A 22,205-nucleotide genomic window follows, 5' to 3' on the forward strand; every position below is an offset into this window, starting at 1 on the left:
GATAGATGTGATGTGTTGCAGGTGTCGCCTTCTCCGAGCGCGATCCAAGAAGAATCGGGCGTGTTGTAAAGTCGATGGTCGTCCAGAGCCGAAGGGTTGTCGAGAGCCGGACGAGTCGCATCCATCCCCAGTCCTCCCAGCCCACACCCGGCACATCCGCAAGAAAACGCACCCGCCAAAAAGGCAAAGTCGCAGGACTTACCAGCGACGCCCATCCCTCTCCCTCTCCACCCTCTCGGCATCCCTCTCCGCCTCCCCCTCCGTCTTCACCCCACCCCTCCTCGGCGCCCCCGCCTTCTTCCTCAATCCCTTAGCCAAAACACTCGCCAGATCCGTACCTCCCGTGTCCCCGCTCTTCCTCCTCTTGCTGCTATGACTCGCCGGGCCTGTCGGGACACCGCTCCTGGCATCCCTGTCCCTCTCCTCGTCGTCATAGTCGTCGCGCGAGCGCTTGGACGACAGCGACGGTCGGGATGAGGAGTGGTGCGAGTGCGACGAGATGCGGGAGTGCAAGGAGCGCGCCTCGGGGCGCTCAGAGCGGTCCGGCGGCGCATTGCGCTCGAGCATGTCGCGTGCGCGAGCATTCTTCTCGCGCTCGGCAGCGTAGTGGTCCTGCGGCGCGGCCTCTGTGGGTGTGGTCGGCACGGAGGAGCTAATGCTGCCTTTCCTGCTGTGTCGGCGGTCGCGGTCTCGGTCTGCTGCTGGACCCTTGGGCGGCATGAAGGCGCGAGGGCCGGTCGGCGGTTGGGGAGGGGCCATGGGCTTTGCGGTCTTCGGCCTGCTTGCGCCGCGGATGGAGAAGTTATCTGCCGAAGGCCCGGTAGGCGCGTTTACAGGCGGGGAGACTGCGCGGGTCGGGGGTTCCTTCTCGTAGTCGCGATCCCGATCTCGGTCGCGGTCTTTGCGGCTCCGGCGAGACGACTGGTACTTCTCCTCAACGTAGTCGCGCTCGTCCTCGTCGACCTCACGATCACGTCGACGACGCTTCTCCTTGTCCTTGTCACGAGATCGGTATTTCTCGTCATCATGATCCCGCTCATAATCCCGCTCCTTCCTGTCCTTGCGATCGCGGTCTCGTGACCGTTCCCGATACTTGTCCCGGTCACTCCTGTCCTTCCGGCGAGAGCTTGACTCATCCTTGACGTACTCCTCGTCATCTCCAACGATGAGTGAGCGCGAGCGCGAGCGAGGCCGACGCTTGTGCTCTCGGCTGCGATCTCGGTGCGACCGGGAAGAACGTGACTTGTCCTTGTCGCGACGGCTGCGGTACTTGGAGTCGGCGGAAGCACTTCGAGTCCTATCACCTCGCGAGCCTCGAGAATCATAATCGTCACGATCGTCTCGCTCGTCGTAGTCGTCATAACGCGATGAACGATGCTTGCGTTTCTCTTTGCGAAGATCAACTTCATCGTCGTCGTGTCCTGCCTGCGGTGTTCGCGAGCCTATCCGATCTTCCCGTCGGTCGTCACGTGGCGAATGCGATCGATCACGGACATCATCCTGGGCAGCAGCTCTAGCTTGTGATCCTCCGCGCGAGCGTGATGGCGACCTGTCTTTGACACGAAGGCTTTCGTCCCTGATGGGAGATCGACTATTCTTGTTAGCGGGTTAAGGTAGAGTCTGCGCGTGTATTCAAACTTACGATCGAGCGCGGCGGGGAGGGCTGCGACTTCCAGCCGGAGCCTCAGCGGCAGGAGTGGCAGACGGGGCTGGGTTGAATCGGACATTGTTCGCTCGGCTTGAGAAGCCAGTATTAGGGCGGCCCTCACGCATAGCTCGGGGACCCGTAGGAGCGCCTGCCACACCAACTCCGCGCGGTTCACCTGTGAGGACGGTCGCCGCCCCATACGCATTATTGAATCCACCTCGAGGACCAAAATTGTTGTTGTACCCCATATTGCCCATGTGATGATTGTAGTTCATTTGATTCGAGTTGAACGAATTCATCATTTGAGGAGGATACTGCATGTTGCCACCCATCATACTCGGGTCGAAGCCTTGATCATCCATCTCCACAGACTCAACTGTCTGAATTTGGTTGAGCCCGGAAGACTGTTCTGCCTCGGGTCCTGCTGAGTTCGTGTCTTTCACATCTTGCGCTTCCCCGGAGGTGCCTTCAGCTGTAGCTTGATATGCGGTGCTGTCTCCTTCAGCTGCAGCGGTTTCTGCCTTACCTTCTTGACCGGGTTCAGAGGACGCAGAAGCCTGCACATCCTTGACTTCGGTTGGGTCAGCAGTTCCTGCACGGGAGCCTCCTTCGGACTGTCGGAGCACAGGATTGTCAGCTGCGTTGCTCCTTTGGGACTCTATAAGAGGAGAGTGAGATGCCTTTGGGGTCTTTGGCAATCTCGGATGTGGAAATCGACGTACTTTGTTCGGACCGGCTTGACTCCCTGGGCGGCTGTTGTGCTGCATGCCAGCACCTGCATGTCCACCTCCGAAACTTCCACTCCGGTTCTGCTGCTGGGGAAAGTTCCCCATGCCATTGCCTTGGAAACGATTCATGTTATTCTTGGGGTATTGGTTCATCATCTCAGAGTAGGCTCCAGATTGATTGTATCCAGCGGCATGGTTGTAGCCATTGTACCCATACCCGCCGCCGCCGCCCATGCCATTCCATCCGTTCCCAAAATTGCCACCGTAGTTCATGGACATATCATTCATCCCCATGCCCATGTTTCCACCGAAGCCGAACATGCCATTCATGCCGTTCATGTTGTTCATGCCATAGCCTGACCGGCGATTAAAATGTGCACGATTTCTTGGGGGATTAGGAGTCATACCCATGTTGTTCCATCCGGGGTTCATCATGTTGGGCATGTTCATCCCCATGCCAAAGTTTCCTTGGCCGTTGAAGCCGAAGCCCATCTGGTTAGGCATCCCATTCGCGTTCATCATGCCGCCAGTCGGGAACATTTGACCGTTGGGTCCATTCGCATTCTGAGCATTATCCTGGTCTTGTCCAGAGTCGGCACTCTTGTTCTCGTCTTCTGCGTCTTTTGCATCCTGGCCCCCTTCTTGCTGTGGCTCGTCCGGAGCGGTCGCGGATCCCTGTCGACGTTAGCTGTGAGAACTCTAGTAATTTCAACCTCGGCTTCAAGGTAGAACACTTCTTACTTCGTCATGCTGTGGTGCCGCCGAACCAGCATCGCCTTGGGCAGCCTGTTCTGCCGCGCTCGCATCTGTGGTACCATCCTCTGTCCGGGTCGCTTCCTCGATGCTTTCTACAGGGTTTTCGGCAGCCTGCGCCGAAGCTTGCGCCTCGGTCGGTGCTGGCGTAGGTTCAACCGCAGGTGTCGCCGCTGCCTCCGACGCTGCCTTGGCCTCTGCTGCTTTCGTCTCTTCCTTCTTCTTTTGCTTCTGTAACCACACACGCATAGTGTTTCGTAGCGCCTTGTTCGGGGGGCAAGAGTCTGCTTCTACCGGAGAATGGTCGCATGACGGGCATGTCGTGGGGAATTCGAGCTTCGAGTGGCCTGCCGTGGAGTTAGCGGCGATAACGTAGAACGGGAGAGGTGCGCAGTACATGTGGTGCAGATGACCTTGTTGCAGCATAAGAGCTTGTACGAATCAAAGGCGAGCTGGTCGCAGAGAGCGCAGAAGAAGCCCTTGGGGAATACACCTCGCTCGAGCGTCCTGCCAGTTGTGAGCGCGCATAACAGTATTGCGGGATAGAAGGAGCTTACAGAGCGAACTCTTTCAACTCGTCGGCGAGCGGCGCCAGCTTGGGGTCGGCTGCCGGGGTCGCCATCGCGAGGTTCCGGGTCGCAGACCGAGCGCAAGGCTACAGCAACTGCAGCTACACTTCAAGCAATCGCATCCGCCGGCCGAGGTGAATCGTTCACACGATGGGCGCGGCAATCGCTATTGGTCGCGGGACAAGCAAGGCTAAAGAACACGCGCAGTGTGGGGTCGGTGTTGGTGTAGTTGCCTGCGGGCGCCGGTGCGGTTGCTGTCACAAGTGACTTGCTTGGAAAACTTACGTCGCCAAGGAAAGCGCGACCCCGGCCGCCGCACGTTCACGTGAGCCGCTTGCTCCGCCAAACCACGCTATGCCCTTCAAGGCTTCAGCGCGTCATCTCCAGCCAGGTACCCGGCGTGCCACCACTGTCCAGCAATTGGGCCCTGTGCTTCCTTCTTCGCACAGGTTTGCTGTCTCCTTGCTATTCCAATCATGATCCTGAGCCAGATCTCGTATCTGGACTGCATCGTGTTTTTAGTCTTTCTTGTCCCCCAGCTGCTCATCCAAGTTGGTCTCATCCGCACGGCGACATGGGTGCTCGGTGCCCTGCCGTCGCTCGGTGAGTCCCTGACTTCCACCTTCTTACTGGATATTCATATTTACAGCCTTGCAAGTCTTTGTTCTGCCCGTCCAGTTCATTCGAGAAAGATACTTCACACCATACGAGCACCGTAGCGCCTTCGTTCAGCGCGCCACCCCATTTCAAGACTTCGTCATTCGCTGCGTGAGATATGCATTCGCGTTCATGCCGGCTTTTCTGGGCCGAGTCTTCTTCTCCAAAGGCGTTTCTCTCCCATTTCTAAGATTTCGAATGTTGCGGCACGGCATCGTCACCTCACCTTTGCGGTGGAATGAAATTAACAGAGTAAGGTCAGACCCAACTTGAGACCGGTTCCTCGCTGATTGTGACAGCCTGGCCTGAAAGGTATCTGGATCACGCACAACAAACAAGAGCAACCGGACATCATAGTCTACTACTGCCATGGTCAGTGATCTTGGGAAGAGGTTTGAGCAACTAAAACTGACCAGAAACAGGCGGAGGATTCGCCATGGGCTCAAGCTTCTTCTACATGGAATTCCTCCTCGCCTGGGTTGCCCTACTCAAAGAAGCAGGCTACCGGAACCCGGCCCTCTTCGCCTTAGAGTACACCCTAGTCCCAGACGCAGTCTACCCGACCCAGCTGCAGGAAACCCTCGCAGGCTACGAATACGTTCTTTCCATCGCGCGGGACCACACTCGAATCTGTGTTAGCGGCGACTCCGCCGGCGCAACCCTCATGCTCAGTTTCCTGCTCTACATGACAGACCACCCAGAGCTGCGCCATCAACGACCAGGTCTGGCTGTTATGATCTCGCCGTGGGTGACCATCATATCGAAAAACAACCGCAACACCCAGAGTGACTACCTAAACGCTACCAGCCTGGAGCTTTACGGCCGCCAGTACATTGGACCAAAGGTTCCCTCTGACGACCCGCTAGTATCGCCGGGGTATTGCAAAGACATGAAGAAGTGGGCGGCAGCGAGTCCAGAAAAGGGGTGGTCCTTCTTGTATGGTTCTGAAGAGGTTCTGGGGTCTGAGACTCGCGCGCTTATTTCATTGCTCAAGAAGGCCGGTACAACCGTGGACAGCAATGAACAACCGGGCGGTATACATGCTTGGCCTGTGGCGTCGCTGTATCTAGGCGAGACGAGGGACGCGCGATTGCATGGTTTGAGGGACATTGTTCAGACGATTCGAAGTCGGATCTGGTAGACACATGATAAGTCAAAATTTGATGCTACCATAAGACGACAACTGGATGAAAAAAGCTAGTTAAAGCAGCCCTCAGCAACAGTGAAGTCAAGTTAAGGCGAGAGCGACATCAAAGCAACTTGTAATTCGCATTTTCCTAGGCCCTCTGTCACAATGGACATCGCATCAGACTCGACCCGTGGACAAGCGAACCTATCCCCAAAATAAATCAGCAAACCTCCACCATCCAACTCCCCTCCCCAAATACTCAGCAGATCAAGCTCAAATGGCCTCCCAGAACAACCACCACTCCATCACCCACCAATCCACCGTCAACACCCCTGCGCCGTCGCCGTCCACCACCTCCCATAGAACGCTAAGCCCCCTTCGTCCATCACTAATCCTTGTCTGGTAAGCGCTAAGCCTCATCGAGAGGGGTATACCTCCTCTCCAACGCGCCACCATTGGCTCCACGCACCGCACAGCATGCTCCTGCGTGCAGAAAACCGGACAAGGAAGTCGGTGAGGTGTCTCAGGCGACGTATAAATAGGACGAGGGCGCCGGTTCTGGGTGTGAGACGCTGTGGTGCATCTTTCGGCCTTGAGTTTGCCAAGATTTGACACGTGATTTGTACGTACCTACACTAGGACTTTGGATTACCATAGGGAATGGGGATTATGTCGGAGAATGGGTTTCAATGTGAAGCCAGTCGGCAAGATAGTGGACATCGGTTCTCATCGGATTCAAGGTGACTTTGGCCATGTTTGGGTCAGCAGCATTTGTTGATTGCCCTAGTTGCGTGGGTAGAACCCCGGCATCGAAACGGTCAGACAAGTCGGAAATTCGTCTGACAGTGTCGGCACTCGAGGCGAGGAACGCGGATGACCAGGCGCTGGTAGCGTACTTGGAAGAGCAGGAGCGGGAGAGAGTTGCGAGGCTTGTGAAGGCTGGGAGGGAGCTGGGGTTTGAATTGCCGCGGCGATGTTGGTGAGGTGGTCGAGGGCTGTGGGGATTTTTGGAGAGACGAGCCGGCCAATAGCATGATTCTGCTGATTTTTTGTTGAAGCTGGAACCCCAGTGAAAGTTCCGCGTGGGATGAAGAGAGATTGAATTCTTGAGAACCAACATGAGACTCGATCTAGCCGCACCGCCTATCCGGATCTGCCTCTTGAGCGTTTAGTTGGACACCATACCGATCTTCAAGCGTGAAAAATATTCCAATTGAATGGGAGCTCTTCAAGATCTCTGCTGACAATTGTTCGCGCATCGTTCAATCGACCAGTGCTGACAGTCCTGGATAAGGTTCTCTAGGTTCCACATATCTCCAATGTCTCCATCAAGATGAAATATAGAGGATCTTTCCTTGATTTCTTGCACAGCCTTCCAAAAGCAGGCGGGTAGATCGGAGGGTAGCTCGTACAGATGATGCCGGAGCCCCCAGGGTTAATCGACAATGGCGACTGAGTGGACTGGTAAGTTCCCATGGCGAAGGTTTGGAGCATCGCCTTTTAAGCCATCCCACTAGGTGTGCTTGCTAGGAACACCCGGCAATTTGTCATTGCGTACCACACTTGGGTCTGCTGTATGGATCGTAGTCGAGCGCGCCAACCCCTTAGACTTTATGCCAGTCCAATACACTCTGGTAAGCTTTGCGTGATGCAAAAATGACATACATCTACCTTGCGATTTTCCGTTTTGCTAATGAAATTGGCCTGTCGTGGTTCAGGGACTTCCAACGTGCACATGAACAAATTTGAGTTGATCGATACCACAGCCCAGGAACCATCACCCTTGGTGAAACCAGACGGAAGGGAAAAAGTCTCGTGGTTGCCTGGATGGCATGTCGTACATGGTAAGGTCGGCAGTCGACAGATAGTGGCATCTGCCTATGTAGCCAGAGAAAAGATGCTTGATCAACTGCATAAGGGTCCGAGTGCCTTAAACCTTGACTCATGAACATGGAAGCGCGCGTTGAGAGTCCCACCTATAATTCGTGCCCATGGAGCATTGGGGTCGACCTTATGCTATAAACTACCAGATGCTTCTTTCGAGGGCAAGACGTCTCGGCGAAATATATATATATATATATACATATATATAACACCTATTAAGTCGTCTTATTCAATACGAATGTCTTGGCTCTCCGCCACTGTTGCAGCGGAAACCGCTTGGGCCCCGCCCCACGTTACGCAGGCATAGAGACACCAGCTATGCTTTGGATACAATTACGCAAGCCGTAGGTGTCCCGATTATCCGCGCGGACTACAACATAGACCTCGATCCATCGTCCAGCTCGACCTCACTACCTCGCAGAGCGGACCGATACAACATAGCGCTTTTCTGAGGATCAGCAATCATGGCACCCAGGAAGAGAAAGTCAGTTCCCGCATCGGATTCCAGCGAGGCAGATAGGACTTGTGAGTACTGCGGCCACAAATACAACAACAAAAGCGCTTACACGGTACGTCTTGCCACGGCCACGTACCGGGAACGACTCTAACTAGCCACAGGCCCACTGCATATCCTCGGGATGCGCGGTCCTAAACCGCGGCGCCTCCATGTGGAAGTGCTTCCGGTGCAACATGCGCTCTGCCCATCGAAAGACAATTGTGGTAAGCTATTCCTGCCGCAACGTCCGAAACTTCGTTCATTGTCTGCGTAGAAACATATGAAGGAAAAATGCTGGGAGACATGCGACGAGTGCGCCGAAGCCGGGCTGGAGAAGTGCGACGCGGTGAAACAAGTGGTCGCCTGCACCAGCTGTCGTCGCAGCGGAATGGCATGCACGAAGTTGCCGAAGGGTCAGGTCGCAGATGGTGGCCCCGTCGAAATCGCTCCGGCGGGAAGTGGTCAGGATGATGAGTCGGAAAACACACAGCCTGACGCTTCATATGCACCGAATGCTTCGCAAGATATCTCGAGGCAGGACCCACCACAGCTTCCGGCCGTGGAAGTGAGCGCAGTTCGTGATCAAGACGAGGATACCTACATGGAAGGCCAGGAAGATGAGGTCATCGGCAGCAATCAAGAGAAAACTATCCACGAAGATGGAAATGAAAAAGAGGGAAGCCAGAACGAGTCCGGTCGAAGTATATCGGTCCAAAATGATGTCCCGAATCGTAAGGATGAGGAACAGCGAGATGTGATGGCGGACAGGCCAAAATCGACCGAGCCTGACCGAGAAGCTCGCTCTCCCACTTCTCCAAGTCACACCCTGCGCTCTCACAAAACCAACACTGATGGTGCGCAAGATCAACACCCGCAAATCCACATCGCCTCTCCGAATCCGCCACAATCCCCCTTCTCGACCATGACTGTGGTAATCGCCCAGCCTCAAACACAAACCCCGGCTCAAATTGGTAAGCATCTGCTCCAACCCCATGAATCCACTAGAAGCCCCATGCTAACCGTGCATAGACACGTTGCCCCGCGATGTGTCCACCGCTCTGTCCCCCGTCGACCGCGCCTTCCTATCCGGCACCAGCCCCGAGCAAAACCACCACGGGGAAGACATACAAACACAACCCTCGCCCGCCAAAGAGCATCCTGCCCGTGGAACAACTCCTCCTATACCTCTAATCGCTCCAGTTGAGGTATCCAAGCCCTCACCATCACCTGGAGCTACCTTTCCGGTAGTACGTGACCCTTCACCTCTTCCTGCTGTCTAGCCCTCACTGAAACTCCCAATACAGCACCAGACGCGTGTACGGCATATATGCCTCGCCAAACATGGTGACCCCATCGACAATCTGCTGCAGCTTGATCGCTGCTCACACACCCGCATTAGCCTCCATGTAACCCATTCATCTCCTCGACTCTCGCCCCCTTTCCTGGGGTAGATGGAGATATTGATAGAACTTACTCCGCGCATCGTACTCATACGTAAAATCCGTGCGATCGCACCTCTTCTCCACAGGCGGCGTCGCAAAAGGGTTTTCGACGCACGACCGGTTCATGTATTTGTCGTCGGGGTACGCATCCGAGGTGTACTTTGCGGTCACGTAGACAGAATGATCGGGGGACACCGTGGCGGAGACGGTCCACTGGCCGTAGGTGGAGCGGGGGACGGCGGCGGCGGAGGTGAGGGCTACGAGAGCAGGGAGGAGGGTCGCGGAGAAATGCATTGTTGCGGTTTTGGAGATGAAGGTCGTTCTGAGGGATGGACGTTGCTGTGAGGCTGTGGTGTAGAGTTATGTGACGGCGAAACGATTACCTATATACAGCTGCGCGTACTCGGTGTCGTAGTCCCATAGTCACGGGTAATGCCATAGCAATAGCGATCCTGGTCGGCATAACGACGCCAATAGTCTATAGATGTTTCTTTCCAGATTCGGCGGCAGTGTTGCCCCATTCAGCGCGATTTAGGCCCGCACGGTTGCGATGATCTTCCCCACACAATACTATAGACCATTAACAATAGATACGTACCAGGTTTTTAAATGAATGAAGTATAGACATTCCCTGGCGCTGCAGCCGTTTTGATTGGGCAAATGACGTAACACTGAGTCGTTAAGTCGACCCATGTGTAGTGGCATGGAAGGAGGTGCGGTACAAATCTCCGACCATGAGCTGCTAACCGAAACGGGCAGCACCGAGCAGTGGAGCGTTTCGGGCTGACTTCAAGTCACGTGAATTTCTGTTCACCTTAGAAGGTACCTCGGTACGCTGACAACGTACTACGGATACGTTTCTGGCCAAGCTAGCTGCATAATGGGGAGCTTGAGGTCTGACAGCGCAACACGAGTCGAGCGATTCTGGTGCCCAGCCCTTGTATACCATGCAACATCATGTCGACGCACACTCCCAGAATATAAACCCCAGGAGATTCGCCCCAGATAACAATTTGAGGTTTTTAATTCCCTCACTCTCAGAATTGTACCTATCATCTCTCGAGATCCTACCTTCCACACCCACCCTTCCTAGTCCTCATGATCCGTCTTCCCCGTAACCCCCTCCCACTCATCTAACAACCTCATCGTGCGCTCGCACTTCTCCCGAATAGTCGGCCCACTATCACTCCCCAGTGCAACTCTGATCGGCACCTCCTGCTCCTCCGCCACCCCGCTCATCGTCAAGATATCCACCAACACCCTACACCCCTTCTTCACGTCCCCAACCTGCTTCCCATCATGCCCCTCCAACCCCCTCCTCGTCTGCCCCGCCGCACTCTCCTCATACGCCTCGATCGTCTTCTCGGAATTAACCGCCGCGCCTTTGTTCAGAAATCCCGTGCGAAAGTAGCCTGGTTCGGCGACTGTGACCGCGATCCCAAATGGTGCGAGCTCCTCGCGCATCGCCTCGCTGAGCCCACTCACAGCCCACTTCGTCGAGTAATACAGCGCGGCCCCCGCACCTCCCGTCCAGCTCGCAATCGATCCGAAATTGCAGATCGTGCGGTGGCCCGCGCTCGCCCGTAGATACGGCAGGAAAGCTTTGCTCACATTCAGCACGCCGAAGACGTTCGTGTTGAACGTGTCGTAGTCCTCCTGCGGAGAGGTTTCTTCCACCGCGCCGATGAGGACGTATCCCGCTGCGTTGACGAGGTGCGAGATGTAGCCGTACTTTGCGACTGCGTCTTTTGCGACGGCTTGGATGGCGGGAAGAGGTGAAGTCACATCGAGGACGACGGTGTGGGCGCCTGCGTCGGCGAGGGGGGAAAGTCTGCTGAGGCTGCGGCCGGATGCAATGACGTGGTGCCCGCGAGCGAGGGCCTCGAGAGCGAGGTAGTGCCCGAAGCCAGAAGTGGCGGCCGTGATGAACCAAACGGGCGTCTGTGTAGCCATTTTCACACTCTCTTTACGCTGCTGGTGCTGTTGCGTGTTGCGCTTATCGCCTGGCTGGTATTAAACAGCGCTTCGAGTGAGTCGTGTATGGAGACAGACAGAATCCCCTCCTCAACGGCGCAGTCCTTTATTTATGCCATCGTTCCCACCTTCTACATCTAGCGTCTCACCCTACCCACCTCATCCTACCACCTAACTCCGCCGCACGCGCGTGCAATGCCAAGTAGGCCTGTAGCGGTGTTAACATGAGGTCCGAATAGACTCTGCCCTGCGTCCGCTAGCTCTCGCCTTTCGTACGTACCCTACCCTTGCCTTCGCGTGCTCGGTTAGCTCTACCGAACTGCTGCCATTGGCTGCGACACATCGAGTAAGCATCCGAGTCTTCACAATCGTACGTTACGATGTAAGCCGAAAGATGTCGGGAGCGAAAGTGCGAAGATAGGTGGATCGCCGTCCGATTATTTTCGCTCCGAAAATTATCGCTCAGACTCCGACAGTGAACGACAAGTTGCAGGATTGCCGGATTGAGGAAGTGCTGCTATCGCCGTTACCTGCGGCACTTCATGTGTGTGTGCAGGGTACTGACCAAGATTCTTCGGTCGACGACCACCAATCTGGTCCTTTGCGCGGTAGGATTGATGGCACACAGCACATTGTTGGTGGTAAAGAACATTCAAGATCGAAGTAGAAATAGGATTAGGTTACATTCAAATGTTTACAACAGCTAGCCGAAGGCTTCTGGTGGTATCATACTCATCAAGCAATATACGACGTCGAATAAAACCAGTACGCCGAACCCCATCCCATGCAACATCTCTCGACGCCCTCTAGTCGACATAGCCTTTGCACTTCACGTGTACAAAGGAGTGCTTCCCGCCTTCTTTGATAACCATAGCTGTGAGCTGACCACCGCTCACGCACCCAGAGTCGAGGCCCATGCTGTACTTCTGGATATTCTTGCCCCTCTTCCGGTCGTGGCCGTAAATGACCGTACTCCGCTCGGCCTCAGGCTTGTGTTTCTGCTGGTGATTCCAGTACTTCTCCCACGGCGTATGGGCTCTCGTCTCCGAGGGCAGCAATGTCTCCAGGTCGATCGTCCGCATATTCATGACCTGGAACGGATCCTGCTGTTCGAGCGAGACGTCGGGCACGAGGCCTGCGTGCACGACGGCGATGTTGTGCAGGGAGCCGATGTTGCCAACACGGAGTATCACCGGGCACGACTGCAGGTATTCTAATTGTGGTTGCGTGAAGGACTTTGCGAGCTTGAGTAGCTTCGGGTTCTTGTAGGAGACGTCCTTGTCTTCGACATCATACGGCACGGGGTCGACGGAGTCTACGTCTGGACGCGGAATTGTAGTGTCGTGGTACTCGGCGGCTTCTTGGATGGAAAGGAGCACCTTGTCTTCGTGGTTGCCGCGGACGCAGGAAGCGCCGAGCTTGCCAGCGAGGGTGACGACGCCTGGAGAATCGGGACCTGATCCGCGTTAGCTGATTATCACAAGTCTCATCGGACGATAGCTTACCCTTCGAGATGATGTCTCCCGTGAGAATGAGGTGATCTTTATCCTCCTGGAATCCCACCTTCTTCAGCAGCGCCTCCAGCTCGTTCTTACACCCATGCACATCTCCCACAACCACCAGCCTGCCATCGCCCTTCGGCAGGTGCTTCGCCTCCAAATCTTTCACCTGCAGCATGTGCTTGAAGTCGGGTGTCGCACTGCTCGGTACCTCCTTCTGTGCCGCGGCGTCAAAGACCGCCTGCTCCGCCTGATACGCAGCGTATTGCGGTCCTATGTACAAGCGCCAGCTGATCAAGAGCACGATGGCAGCGAACGCGTAGATGACGAAATAGCGCTGCAGTCTCCGTGGGATGCGAGTCGAGGTGCGTGTGATCATCGCCCGCCACTTGGGGTGCAGCAGGTAATCGCCGTCGTCGACGGCGTAGAAGCCTTCCTCTTCGTCGGATACGTCGAGGTCGAAGTTGTTGTGAACTTGGTCGATGAGCGGGCGGCGAGAGTAGTGGTCCTGTGACATTGCGTGGCGCGGCGCGGACGGGGCGGGTGCGGTGCGCTCAGGGGAGGGCAGGTTGTACGTCGGCAGCTACAGTATCCGCTGTGCTGGTAAGTCGCTTGTGAAGGTTTTGTCACAGGTGATTGCGCGTCGCAAGCCGAAAGCGGCTTGCCGTACTAGAGCGTCGGGCGCGCTGCGGCGTCGGTCAGGGCGTGCTTGCTTTTCTCAGTCGCCAGGAGCGGAGCCGGCGGAAGGTGTGGGGAGAGGGTGAGTGAAGAACCACCGCATCTGGACCCTGAGCAAAGAAGAGGCGTCGCAAGGCCGACCGGAGCTCTTGGTGTTCATGTCGCCTCTGCATTGAAAAGGACTGGCCGATGTCATCTAGCCAAACAGAGTCTGGTTGACGAGGATCATACACGGCTATCGGTGCCGAAAGGCGCTTGCCAATGCCTTGGCATGAACGAATGGCTATTTTCGGAGAAGCGCAATCTCTACGACAGATAAAGGAGGGAAAAGAGCATGCGACACTATCTGCAGCGCTGGCCGGAGCATCATGTAGAGCTCCTACGGTGGATTTGAGAAGTGGAAGTAACATCCACAGCCGCGACTTCCATTTGGACCATGTCGGCTGTGCAAGCCACGTGAGCTTCCCGTTTGGATATAGCGCGATCCCTGCGTCCACGCCCCCACGCCTTGTACATCTCCACACAGGCATCAGTCATATCTCCAAATCATGGCCCGCCTCGGAGCGCCTTCGCATACTGTTGCCATGTCCAGAGAACCTTTGCAATTCATCGTCCTCGGCGAGTCTGGCGTCGGCAAGACCAGCTTCGCCGACAAAGTCGCCCTCGACACCCAGTATCACCGCTACGACCCATTCGCAATGCCTCATGGTTCTCAATTGCCGGATCCTAATCACGAATCTCAAGCGGCAAGTATTCGCGTGCACACTTTCATTCCTGCTCTGAGAGTGGAGCAGAATTCTACCCGCATGAAGCTGCAGGTTGACGGCGAACTCCTCGACATTGGCATCATGGATGTCAGTCTGACGCCGATACGGGTTAGAGAGCCTGGGTTCGTGTCTAGTCTCTTTGACCTGTTCTTACGGGACACTGATGGTGTTTTACTTCTATACGACATCACGAGCGAGGAGAGCTACAAGCACGTAACGGAATTTGGATGGGATTACATCTGGGCGTGTAGATCATCTCTCCCCTCTAAGAGGTTTGGATGTACGCTCGTCGGCAACAAAGTAGATCTCGTACGAGGAGGTGACAGCACAAAGAGACAAGTGCCCAAAGATCGGGCTGAAGAATGGGCAAGCATGGTTGGCGTCAATGCATTCGAAGTCGATAGATTCGACAAAAGTGTGCTGGAAGACGTCCTGCGAGATTTGGTCAAACATACGGATTGGGCGCAGCGAAGGACTCGGGAGGATATGGAGGTGATTGCTGAGAGTAAGAAGGGAGCAATGGAGGCCCAAGAGCCGACCGCACAGCCAACCCAGAAGACAAAGCACAAGAGCAAGGTATTCTCTACAGTGTCAAGATTTAAAAATCTTCTTTCAAGTAGGGGTTTTGGCGCCAGTTCGAAAGCATAATTACAATGACAAACATATCCTATGTCCAACTTGTATATATGATCACTCCCTCTCTATCTTGGAATTCACCAAATATAGATGTATGCACGCCCTCGTGCCGAACTAGAAGAAATATTTGCGGCGAGTAGACTAGCGAGGCCTTATTCGGCGGGTGACAGTGCTTCTGGGCGAAAGTGACGGACATGCTTGTGGTTTGGCACGATTTTTTGGTACTGATACGTGTTCACGTAATTGTACTTCGTGCTGAGTCTTAGTGCAGAATCTTAGTTGCAGTCGGGCCCGAAAAGATTGTTGTAAATAGCATAGCCTTGTGAAAAGAACTGCTGTTTATTTGTTCAGACTTCACGACGCAAACATACTTTGTGTTCCTAAAGTCGCATGTCGATATGACCACTGAACAGCTAATATAAAAGAGCATTCAACATACATTGAAAAAGAAAATTATCCTCCCAAGTGTGGCGGTCCAAAAATAAACCTCGCTCGAGACACAAATTCAACTGTGGGAACTAGGGAGACCACTCAGTCTTGCTTGTTGTATCATTGCCTAAAGAAGTGTTGCGGCATGATTGCCCGGTGCCCGTGTGAACTGACACCATTATTGGCTTCGAGTCGTACGGCATTCAGGTGCAACTACGTCCGTGCTGGGCACCTCTGGGATGGCTTACACTTTGGAGCCGCACGAGTCGCATCAGAAACGCCAAACTTATGTAGAATCCGGATTGCCTTCCCCTTCGACGTGCGATGCGATCTTACCTATTTTACTGGATGGCCTAAACTTGGGCTCGAAAGGCTCGATGCACACGTTCCCCTTGCGGAGCGGCCTTCACACCTATCGGAATTTTCGCTCGCTCAGGAACTTCACACTTCCCTCCTATCGAAACCTTGCAATGAATGTGTGCAGCTCAACTGCATCGCTTTGTATGTCTACTACAAAAGACGTGCAGTCAACGGTTTCCTCTATGTCTCAGATGATGCGTTCGAGGTCTTCCAGATCAAGCACATTGCCAGGTAATTCCTGAAGACGGAGAATGGAAAGACATAGAAGTTGGCTTTGTCGGGCTGGCGAAGTGGGCAGACAAGCGGTACAACTAAGAGGTTACCACTTCATCAGAGGATAATTTGCTCTCCCATTGCTTCTGACCTACGTATGGTATCGTACATGCCTGTAGGCCGAGTGTTCCTACATCAAATGGCTTGAGTCGCCGGATCACATTGCTCGTTGAAGTGGGCGCAGGTAACCGGACTCTGGCGTCAGATATACACGCTCTTGCTCTTTCCCGGCTCAGTTCGCTCTACGCCTACCTTCCCTTCGGCAAACTCGAGATTCTGCAGTCTTCCGCAGGACCATTATGGCTCCGGCAACACCCCACCTACTGGGCATCCCGCGTGAGATCAGGGATATTGTATGTGAGTATTTCTTTTCGTGGCAACTGCGCTCTCAAACAAAAAGCCTGGCATAATCGCTGTCGCTTCAGATGGAATGACCGGTACTAAGGCCAAGCGAATGTTTTGGGCTGCCAAAGGTAGGGATCTATATACAGATGCTATGTAAGTAACCGGGGAATCCTTTGGGAGCGTACTCACAGATAATAATTGTAGTCTCGCGCGGAATCCCAAGAGATAGGGTGGTGCCGGAGGCATACTGAAGGGCATAGCTAGCTTTGTTCAGACTGGCGGGCGAGATGAGACTCGGCTACACTGTCTTGGTAGCGATCGTATTTTATGAGGATGGAGTCAAACGGATACTGTGGACATGCCTAAGCGTTGCCTTAGGTGGGGATTGCGTCGTAGCTATATTACCTGACTGATGATTCAGTGAGGATCTTCAGTTCCATGGTATACCGCGACGTATAATTTAAGTTTGTTGACTCTGAGCTGGGCAGAAGCTATCACTAAATCTCGGTACACCCAATTTACGCAACTTCTTACTTTTTTTTAAAGTCAATCTAATGTGGGTTATCCGTACTTTCCAGCAGTATTTCCAGCTCGGATACGTATGTCTTCAGACGCAGCTTGGAGACGTCCAACATGAGAGGGATTCGCTCGCTCTCAGAGAGATCACTTGTTTAGCCACCCCCTGCAATAAATTTATATTCTTCAGACGCTGGCTCGCCTTGTAAAGTGTGGTAGAGTGCAGGGGATCGATGCCTGGTTCCTTCAGTAGTGCCAGTAGTCCATCTATATGCGCCAGCCACGTAAGATCACTTGGGTCGATATTGACAACCATCTAATATAATAATCGTGTAAGTTCTTATCGGTTCATATTTGCAGGCTCTGATGTTTTGGTCGCTCAACTCGTACATAGCGAACAACCACCACGACTCGAAGGGCGTATTGCAACCGATGCGATCGGACAGGTCTCTCTGCAGCCCAAGTATAGCAGAATGATATTCCTGTTGCAATTTTCCTCGATCTTAGAAAGTCTGCTATGGCCTCTGGAAGGATTCGAATTAAGCACACATGGCTTGTCTGACGCACGTCGTCGCACTTTTAGAGAGTTGACTACTGAGATCTTCACTGCCAAAATTCACAGGGACGGAAGCCTTTGAGAACACGCAAGACCAGACTTCGGACAGGCGACATGGTTTGCTCGCTTTTATGCCCAGACCTTCCCCTCCGCAATCGATTGCTACGTGAACGAGATCTTCCGGGCCACTGGGGTTCTTGAAAAAGCGGTCAGGATTAGTGGTACTGGTTGGATTGTGTGCAATAAGATGACATATGCTGAGATTTCGTTCGTGACCTAGTGCTCTATAGCTGAGGGCTTGCTGAAGCAATTGGGCAAGTGAGAAGGGTTTCAACAGCAATTTCACACACATAATGCGTAGCTTAGAGCTCTGCGGACTTTGGAATCTGTTAAGAAGGTTGAGGAGCAAGTCGCGCGTGGAAGGGCTGCCAATGGTCTGTAGTATGTGTGTTTACTTCAGGTCACTGTTCACCCTCATTCGATGGTCGATGTTCGGAACTACTCATTTAACCAAAGCTGAGCGATGACTTCGTTCAATAACACCGGATGTTAGTAGCCCACGATCTAAAGTCGAAACACCTTTTCTAGCCGCGACCCTTCGCCCCCCAAGTGACGTCAACGAGACTGAGAGCATACCCATCGACCCTTCTAGCACCCTCCAGCACAAATCTAGCATCTGCTTCCCCGAGAAGGTTCTTCCATTGGCTCTCGCTGCGTATGCAACCATTAAACAACGTCAACATTCTCATATCCACCCAGCTGTCAGGGAAATTCGATCGGTAGTACATTTCTCATGTCAAATTCGCAACTATCAACTTACCATGTCATCTCATGCCTCCATTTTCTTTCTGCCGCGCTATCACTAACATACTCGTAGATCAGAACTTCCGCCCCCAATAGTGGAACTAACGCTCGTAAGATCTAAACACGGTACTAGCCACTCCCGTTGAGGAAAATCCTTGCGAAGAGAAATACGTCGGCCCTTGTTGCTGGCTGCATTTGGAAGAAGTCATGCGCCTGGAATTCAATCCTGGACTATAATTCGACTGGCACAATCGTTTTACCTGCGGTGACGACATGATCATGATCCTGCACGATGCAGCATATATGCTTTGTAGACGATGCGAGAATTTTTGCTACATCTCTAGTTCCGCCTCCTACATCGACTAATCCGTGGATGGGCGATCATATTCAGCCCATGGGAAAGAGCCCATTAGAAGGTTCTGGCCGACGGCGTCACCGCCGGATATCGCGCATGCGAACCGTTCTGCTTGGTTAGGATGTTGCTAGAGATACCGATACATGGTAAGTTGATTCTGTGGGCCATATTGTACGCCGTGGTATTTGCCTTGACAGATCTTAAGGATTTCATCGCATCGGGGAGTCGCAGAAGTGCGGACAAAGACCCCTGGAGAGTGCCACCAAGTATTTCAAAGCGATCAGAGCCTCTCAAATGCGGTGAGAGCTCGCTATGCTCCCCATGGTCCGGCCGGTTACGGCTCTTTGAAGAGACCAGTCATGACCATGTAGCATATGAAACGACGGAGAGGGGCTCCCTCTATGCGTGTTCCCATCTCGCTGTTGCACCACATCGCCAACTCAGCTTTCGATATCGACCCTGATGGAGGGATGCGCTGTGGGAGATTGAGCTCGTGAACGATCAGCAACGGTGCTACATCTGCAGGCTAGGCGCCTAATAGCATAGATTTGCAAACGGCAATATACTCAGTGCGTTTACTTACACTGTGTAATATTTCCATGAGTGTATATCTCGGGCCAAGGATCTCTCTTCCCATCTCCTCGATGCTGTTAATAAGATCCAGCTCCTGCAATTGTGTTTGACTGTTGGCTGCGTTGGAGAGTGCTGAATTTCCAAATGTCTCCACTTGGCCAGCTAGTACGCTGATTTTCTGTGCCAACTCTCGTATGGAAGCCATTTTGAAATTGCTACGTCCGTATGTAGGATCTGGGACCATTTTCTTTTGGAATATTTTGAAGGGAAACTTGCAGCGAAGCGGTTCGCAATCGGGTGGAGGATAGTATTCGAGGATTTGCGCATGGTAGGCAGAGTCAATCATAGTGCAACCATGTTCTAACCGATCTCGCGATGTGTTACCACACATATCTAGTGAGAATTATTCAAGGTGACACCTGTAGTTTCGCCGGGCATCTCTGCCAGTCCCGCATATCATCAATTAGAGAGGTCGAGGCCATGGCACATCGTGAGTGACAGAGTCTGTGTTTGTGCCGGCATCTGTGGTCGGACTCACGCCCCAAGTTGCACAAGGCCTGCCAAAAGACGATCAAACCTCTAGTCTTCGCGGATGGCATCATTTCTAACCACGTTAATGATTACAATTGCTCCTGGAGATGATAAAATTCAAGGTGCACGCCAAGCAAACTGTGCTTGATTCTTCAGAGATGCGATATGGGACCTTTAAGACATTTGCTGCACTGTATGTACTTGCCCTTAAGCTGAATATAGCCAGATTAGGCGGGTAAGGATTTATTAGACAAAAATTTCAGCAAATAAACAGCTAGATATTTGTTAATAATAATCGTGGTACTACTTGTTTCCTTGCTCGCGTAAAACAGCTAGAAGTTCAGCTTAAGAGCAATACATACGGTACTTTCCTCATCTGATTGTTATGCCCTTGAAGTGACGAGTGACGCGTAGACTTCGACCAGACACGATAGAATCCGACTTGGAGATTTTTCTCAGGAGGTAATGGTCACGCTCGTAGATGTGCTCATTTACATCCTTAGATCGGTGAAACAGAGGTATTTGCGGGTACAACCCATCTAACGTCACAACTACTGTATGTCTTTCTGTGTCTTGAAACGAGGTATACATGTTGACCGGACCTACATTCGTTGGTGCAGTTTTGAGGAAATGAGTCGACGCTCTCTACACCCGAGAATTTGGATATCGTTTCCGATGGCGAGCTTGAGCTTGCCGCTTGTACAGGCATTTTGGAGGGGCTATGAAATCTAACCGAGGTAGCCTCACCAAAGCCGCCCCGCTGCACGTTAGTCGATTGTCCCACAGGGCACTTAGAGCTACAGGGCCCAATCCTGACAACTTTATGAGTGCATATCGAACACCACGAGGGCGCAACCATCGGGAAGAGGTTCTGCGAATGAAATAGTGCCAAGTGGTGGTGTAGCTTTGGTCGACCGGTCAGCAGTCTGACCGGATCTTGGCAATGCATGAAGCTTCGTATTCCATATTTTGCGGACACTTTGTGCCATCACAACTTAGTGCAGCTGCTCGAGATCGTTGTCCGAGGTCAAGAAGCAAGATCGACCCGTGCAGAATGAATATGTGTATGACTGGTGAAAGTCTTCCACATGGACGCGCGGATGTCCTGGTTGGCCGCGGTTCTGGCCGCAACGAGTACTGCTGTAGGCCCAACGGGTTTCACAGTGAAGCCGAATTTGGTGGTCTTCTGGTTCGTTGTTCTCTTTCGACCGAAAAAGCTCGGCTTGTCAATCATACGCAGAGTTAAAATTGTGATTCGCGATGGTCGAAGAGTTGGTGGCTGATCAACATCAACCAATGAAACCGCGCTCAGCCAGGTTCTTGCAACGACTAATTCAGCCTTGAAATTCATAGCAACCATGCCCATGTAGTTCTTGAATGGTCCAGAAAACTTTGGCAGCTCCGCAGTACCCATGCTCGCCGCGTCGATGAGGGACGATTGCTGCGGAAGGGGAATGTCCTCTTGCTTTCAGCCTTGGTACGTGTGCCGATACGGGTGAGAATCGTGTGCTTCGTTGGGACTTGCAAATCGGCTATCCAACGGCTTATGGATCGGTGTTTTGAAGCCGCTTAGTGGTCTTTCAATTCGAGAAGATTGTTCCCATCGCCACGTTCACCGGACGGTGGCACCGGTTTTCCGAATGTGATCACATTCAACCGGTGTGGTGTCCGGGTCCGGGCCAGCTTTCTGTAGGTTGGCTGACCATTCGCTGCTTCGTTAGCCATGCAACGGGTCCGGAGCGAATCGAATCGACTCGTCCAGAGAAATCTATCTGAGGGAAACGGGTTACAATGATGAAGGAAGTCGAGATGTTTAGACGGCCGGACGACCATTTTCTGCGACTGGGGAAAGCAACCGATTGTGATACGCCAGCGGGCGATTCGGCGTCCAGCGTTTTTGAGCCGATGAGCGAAGCTCTGTTTGTTCTGCGCGATACCTTGTCGCTAAAGGGCTCGTGCATTATGCAACCTCGTCGAATACATGATGCGACACGACGAGAGGCTGTGCCAATGTTCCAGACGAATAGCATTCTCTTTGACCCCTGTGCAAAGGACGAAGCCTTCTGATAATTGTCTCTGCCAATGATGTGCGAAACCGCGTCCCAGGAGGGGCACTGTACGCTGCTACCCCGCGATCTCGACCATGCGATATGTGCTGAGTGTTGTTGCAAAGACAATCTGTAATTTTCCTGACAGAAGCCCACAGCGTACAAGAGCAGTCGAGACAAGGTACGACGGCATCGCGGAACGACCATCCGCCAAGGAATTGACCATCATTTGCTTAGAGTGATGATGAAAAGCGGCTCTATCATGAGACATTCATTAACAGTCGTTGTTTTCGGTATGTGGAATCGTTCGTAGGACTGAGGCTAGATTCTGTGGCCAGTAAACACCAGTAGCAACTGACAGGTCATGCACTAGGTTATCAGGCTTCCGCGACATCAATACGCCAGCCGCCTGGTGGCGGATTGTCAATTGGCGACGTTTCCGGAATGGCCACTCTAGTAGTAGGAATACCAGCATCTCTCGTTGCGATACTTGCGCTCAACGAATATCGTAAACGTCGTCGGGCGCGCCACCGAGGTAGGCCGGATTCCCTTGTG

General features: G+C 53.2%; 11 protein-coding genes across 11 annotated transcripts; 3 read left to right on the forward strand and 8 right to left on the reverse strand.

Annotated features, from left to right (window-relative positions):
• Positions 1-198: 198 nt before the first annotated feature.
• CC84DRAFT_1206033 (uncharacterized protein) lies at positions 199-3,953 on the reverse strand (the record flags this gene model as incomplete). Its single annotated transcript, XM_018182009.1, has 5 exons — positions 3,687-3,953; positions 3,527-3,636; positions 3,118-3,476; positions 1,643-3,051; positions 199-1,576 (listed from the first exon to the last, which is right to left on the reverse strand). The coding sequence occupies exons 1-5, from the start codon at positions 3,749-3,751 to the stop codon at positions 199-201; spliced, it is 3,321 nt and encodes a 1,106-aa protein (XP_018034678.1). The 5' UTR covers positions 3,752-3,953.
• A 221-nt stretch (positions 3,954-4,174) lies between these two features.
• On the forward strand, positions 4,175-5,951 carry CC84DRAFT_1259740 (alpha/beta-hydrolase; the record flags this gene model as incomplete). Its single annotated transcript, XM_018184936.1, has 4 exons — positions 4,175-4,301; positions 4,348-4,607; positions 4,655-4,727; positions 4,778-5,951. The coding sequence occupies 4 exons, from the start codon at positions 4,175-4,177 to the stop codon at positions 5,494-5,496; spliced, it is 1,179 nt and encodes a 392-aa protein (XP_018034679.1). The 3' UTR covers positions 5,497-5,951.
• A 95-nt stretch (positions 5,952-6,046) lies between these two features.
• On the reverse strand, positions 6,047-6,694 carry CC84DRAFT_787319 (uncharacterized protein). The gene has a single exon (XM_018187385.1). The coding sequence runs from the start codon at positions 6,602-6,604 to the stop codon at positions 6,152-6,154; it is 453 nt and encodes a 150-aa protein (XP_018034680.1). The 5' UTR covers positions 6,605-6,694; the 3' UTR covers positions 6,047-6,151.
• A 1,138-nt stretch (positions 6,695-7,832) lies between these two features.
• CC84DRAFT_1246247 (uncharacterized protein) lies at positions 7,833-9,292 on the forward strand (the record flags this gene model as incomplete). The annotated part of the gene is made up of 4 exons (XM_018184196.1): positions 7,833-7,937; positions 7,987-8,088; positions 8,151-8,835; positions 8,894-9,292. 4 exons carry the CDS (start codon positions 7,833-7,835, stop codon positions 9,142-9,144), a joined length of 1,143 nt encoding a protein of 380 aa, XP_018034681.1. The 3' UTR covers positions 9,145-9,292.
• CC84DRAFT_1217788 (uncharacterized protein) lies at positions 9,280-9,600 on the reverse strand (the record flags this gene model as incomplete). The annotated part of the gene is made up of 1 exon (XM_018182930.1): positions 9,280-9,600. The coding sequence occupies one exon, from the start codon at positions 9,598-9,600 to the stop codon at positions 9,280-9,282; it is 321 nt and encodes a 106-aa protein (XP_018034682.1).
• A 757-nt stretch (positions 9,601-10,357) lies between these two features.
• On the reverse strand, positions 10,358-11,510 carry CC84DRAFT_1164823 (NAD(P)-binding protein). The gene has a single exon (XM_018178571.1). It carries the CDS (start codon positions 11,257-11,259, stop codon positions 10,396-10,398), a length of 864 nt encoding a protein of 287 aa, XP_018034683.1. The 5' UTR covers positions 11,260-11,510; the 3' UTR covers positions 10,358-10,395.
• A 576-nt stretch (positions 11,511-12,086) lies between these two features.
• Positions 12,087-13,296, reverse strand: CC84DRAFT_1092771 (serine/threonine protein phosphatase; the record flags this gene model as incomplete). The annotated part of the gene is made up of 2 exons (XM_018174482.1): positions 12,087-12,736; positions 12,786-13,296. The coding sequence occupies 2 exons, from the start codon at positions 13,294-13,296 to the stop codon at positions 12,087-12,089; spliced, it is 1,161 nt and encodes a 386-aa protein (XP_018034684.1).
• Positions 13,297-13,877: 581 nt separating this feature from the next.
• On the forward strand, positions 13,878-14,882 carry CC84DRAFT_1164825 (uncharacterized protein). The gene is made up of 2 exons (XM_018178572.1): positions 13,878-14,203; positions 14,252-14,882. Exons 1-2 carry the CDS (start codon positions 14,006-14,008, stop codon positions 14,870-14,872), a joined length of 819 nt encoding a protein of 272 aa, XP_018034685.1. The 5' UTR covers positions 13,878-14,005; the 3' UTR covers positions 14,873-14,882.
• Positions 14,883-18,832: 3,950 nt separating this feature from the next.
• On the reverse strand, positions 18,833-19,276 carry CC84DRAFT_1217792 (uncharacterized protein; the record flags this gene model as incomplete). Its single annotated transcript, XM_018182931.1, has 2 exons — positions 18,833-19,024; positions 19,082-19,276. The coding sequence occupies 2 exons, from the start codon at positions 19,274-19,276 to the stop codon at positions 18,833-18,835; spliced, it is 387 nt and encodes a 128-aa protein (XP_018034686.1).
• A 634-nt stretch (positions 19,277-19,910) lies between these two features.
• Positions 19,911-20,711, reverse strand: CC84DRAFT_787433 (uncharacterized protein). The gene has a single exon (XM_018187386.1). It carries the CDS (start codon positions 20,549-20,551, stop codon positions 20,102-20,104), a length of 450 nt encoding a protein of 149 aa, XP_018034687.1. The 5' UTR covers positions 20,552-20,711; the 3' UTR covers positions 19,911-20,101.
• A 424-nt stretch (positions 20,712-21,135) lies between these two features.
• On the reverse strand, positions 21,136-21,942 carry CC84DRAFT_787436 (uncharacterized protein). The gene has a single exon (XM_018187387.1). The coding sequence runs from the start codon at positions 21,855-21,857 to the stop codon at positions 21,255-21,257; it is 603 nt and encodes a 200-aa protein (XP_018034688.1). The 5' UTR covers positions 21,858-21,942; the 3' UTR covers positions 21,136-21,254.
• Between the last annotated feature and the right edge of the window lie 263 nt (positions 21,943-22,205).

Source organism: Paraphaeosphaeria sporulosa (assembly GCF_001642045.1).
Source record: "Paraphaeosphaeria sporulosa strain AP3s5-JAC2a unplaced genomic scaffold CC84scaffold_6, whole genome shotgun sequence".
NCBI lineage: Eukaryota > Fungi > Ascomycota > Dothideomycetes > Pleosporales > Didymosphaeriaceae > Paraphaeosphaeria > Paraphaeosphaeria sporulosa.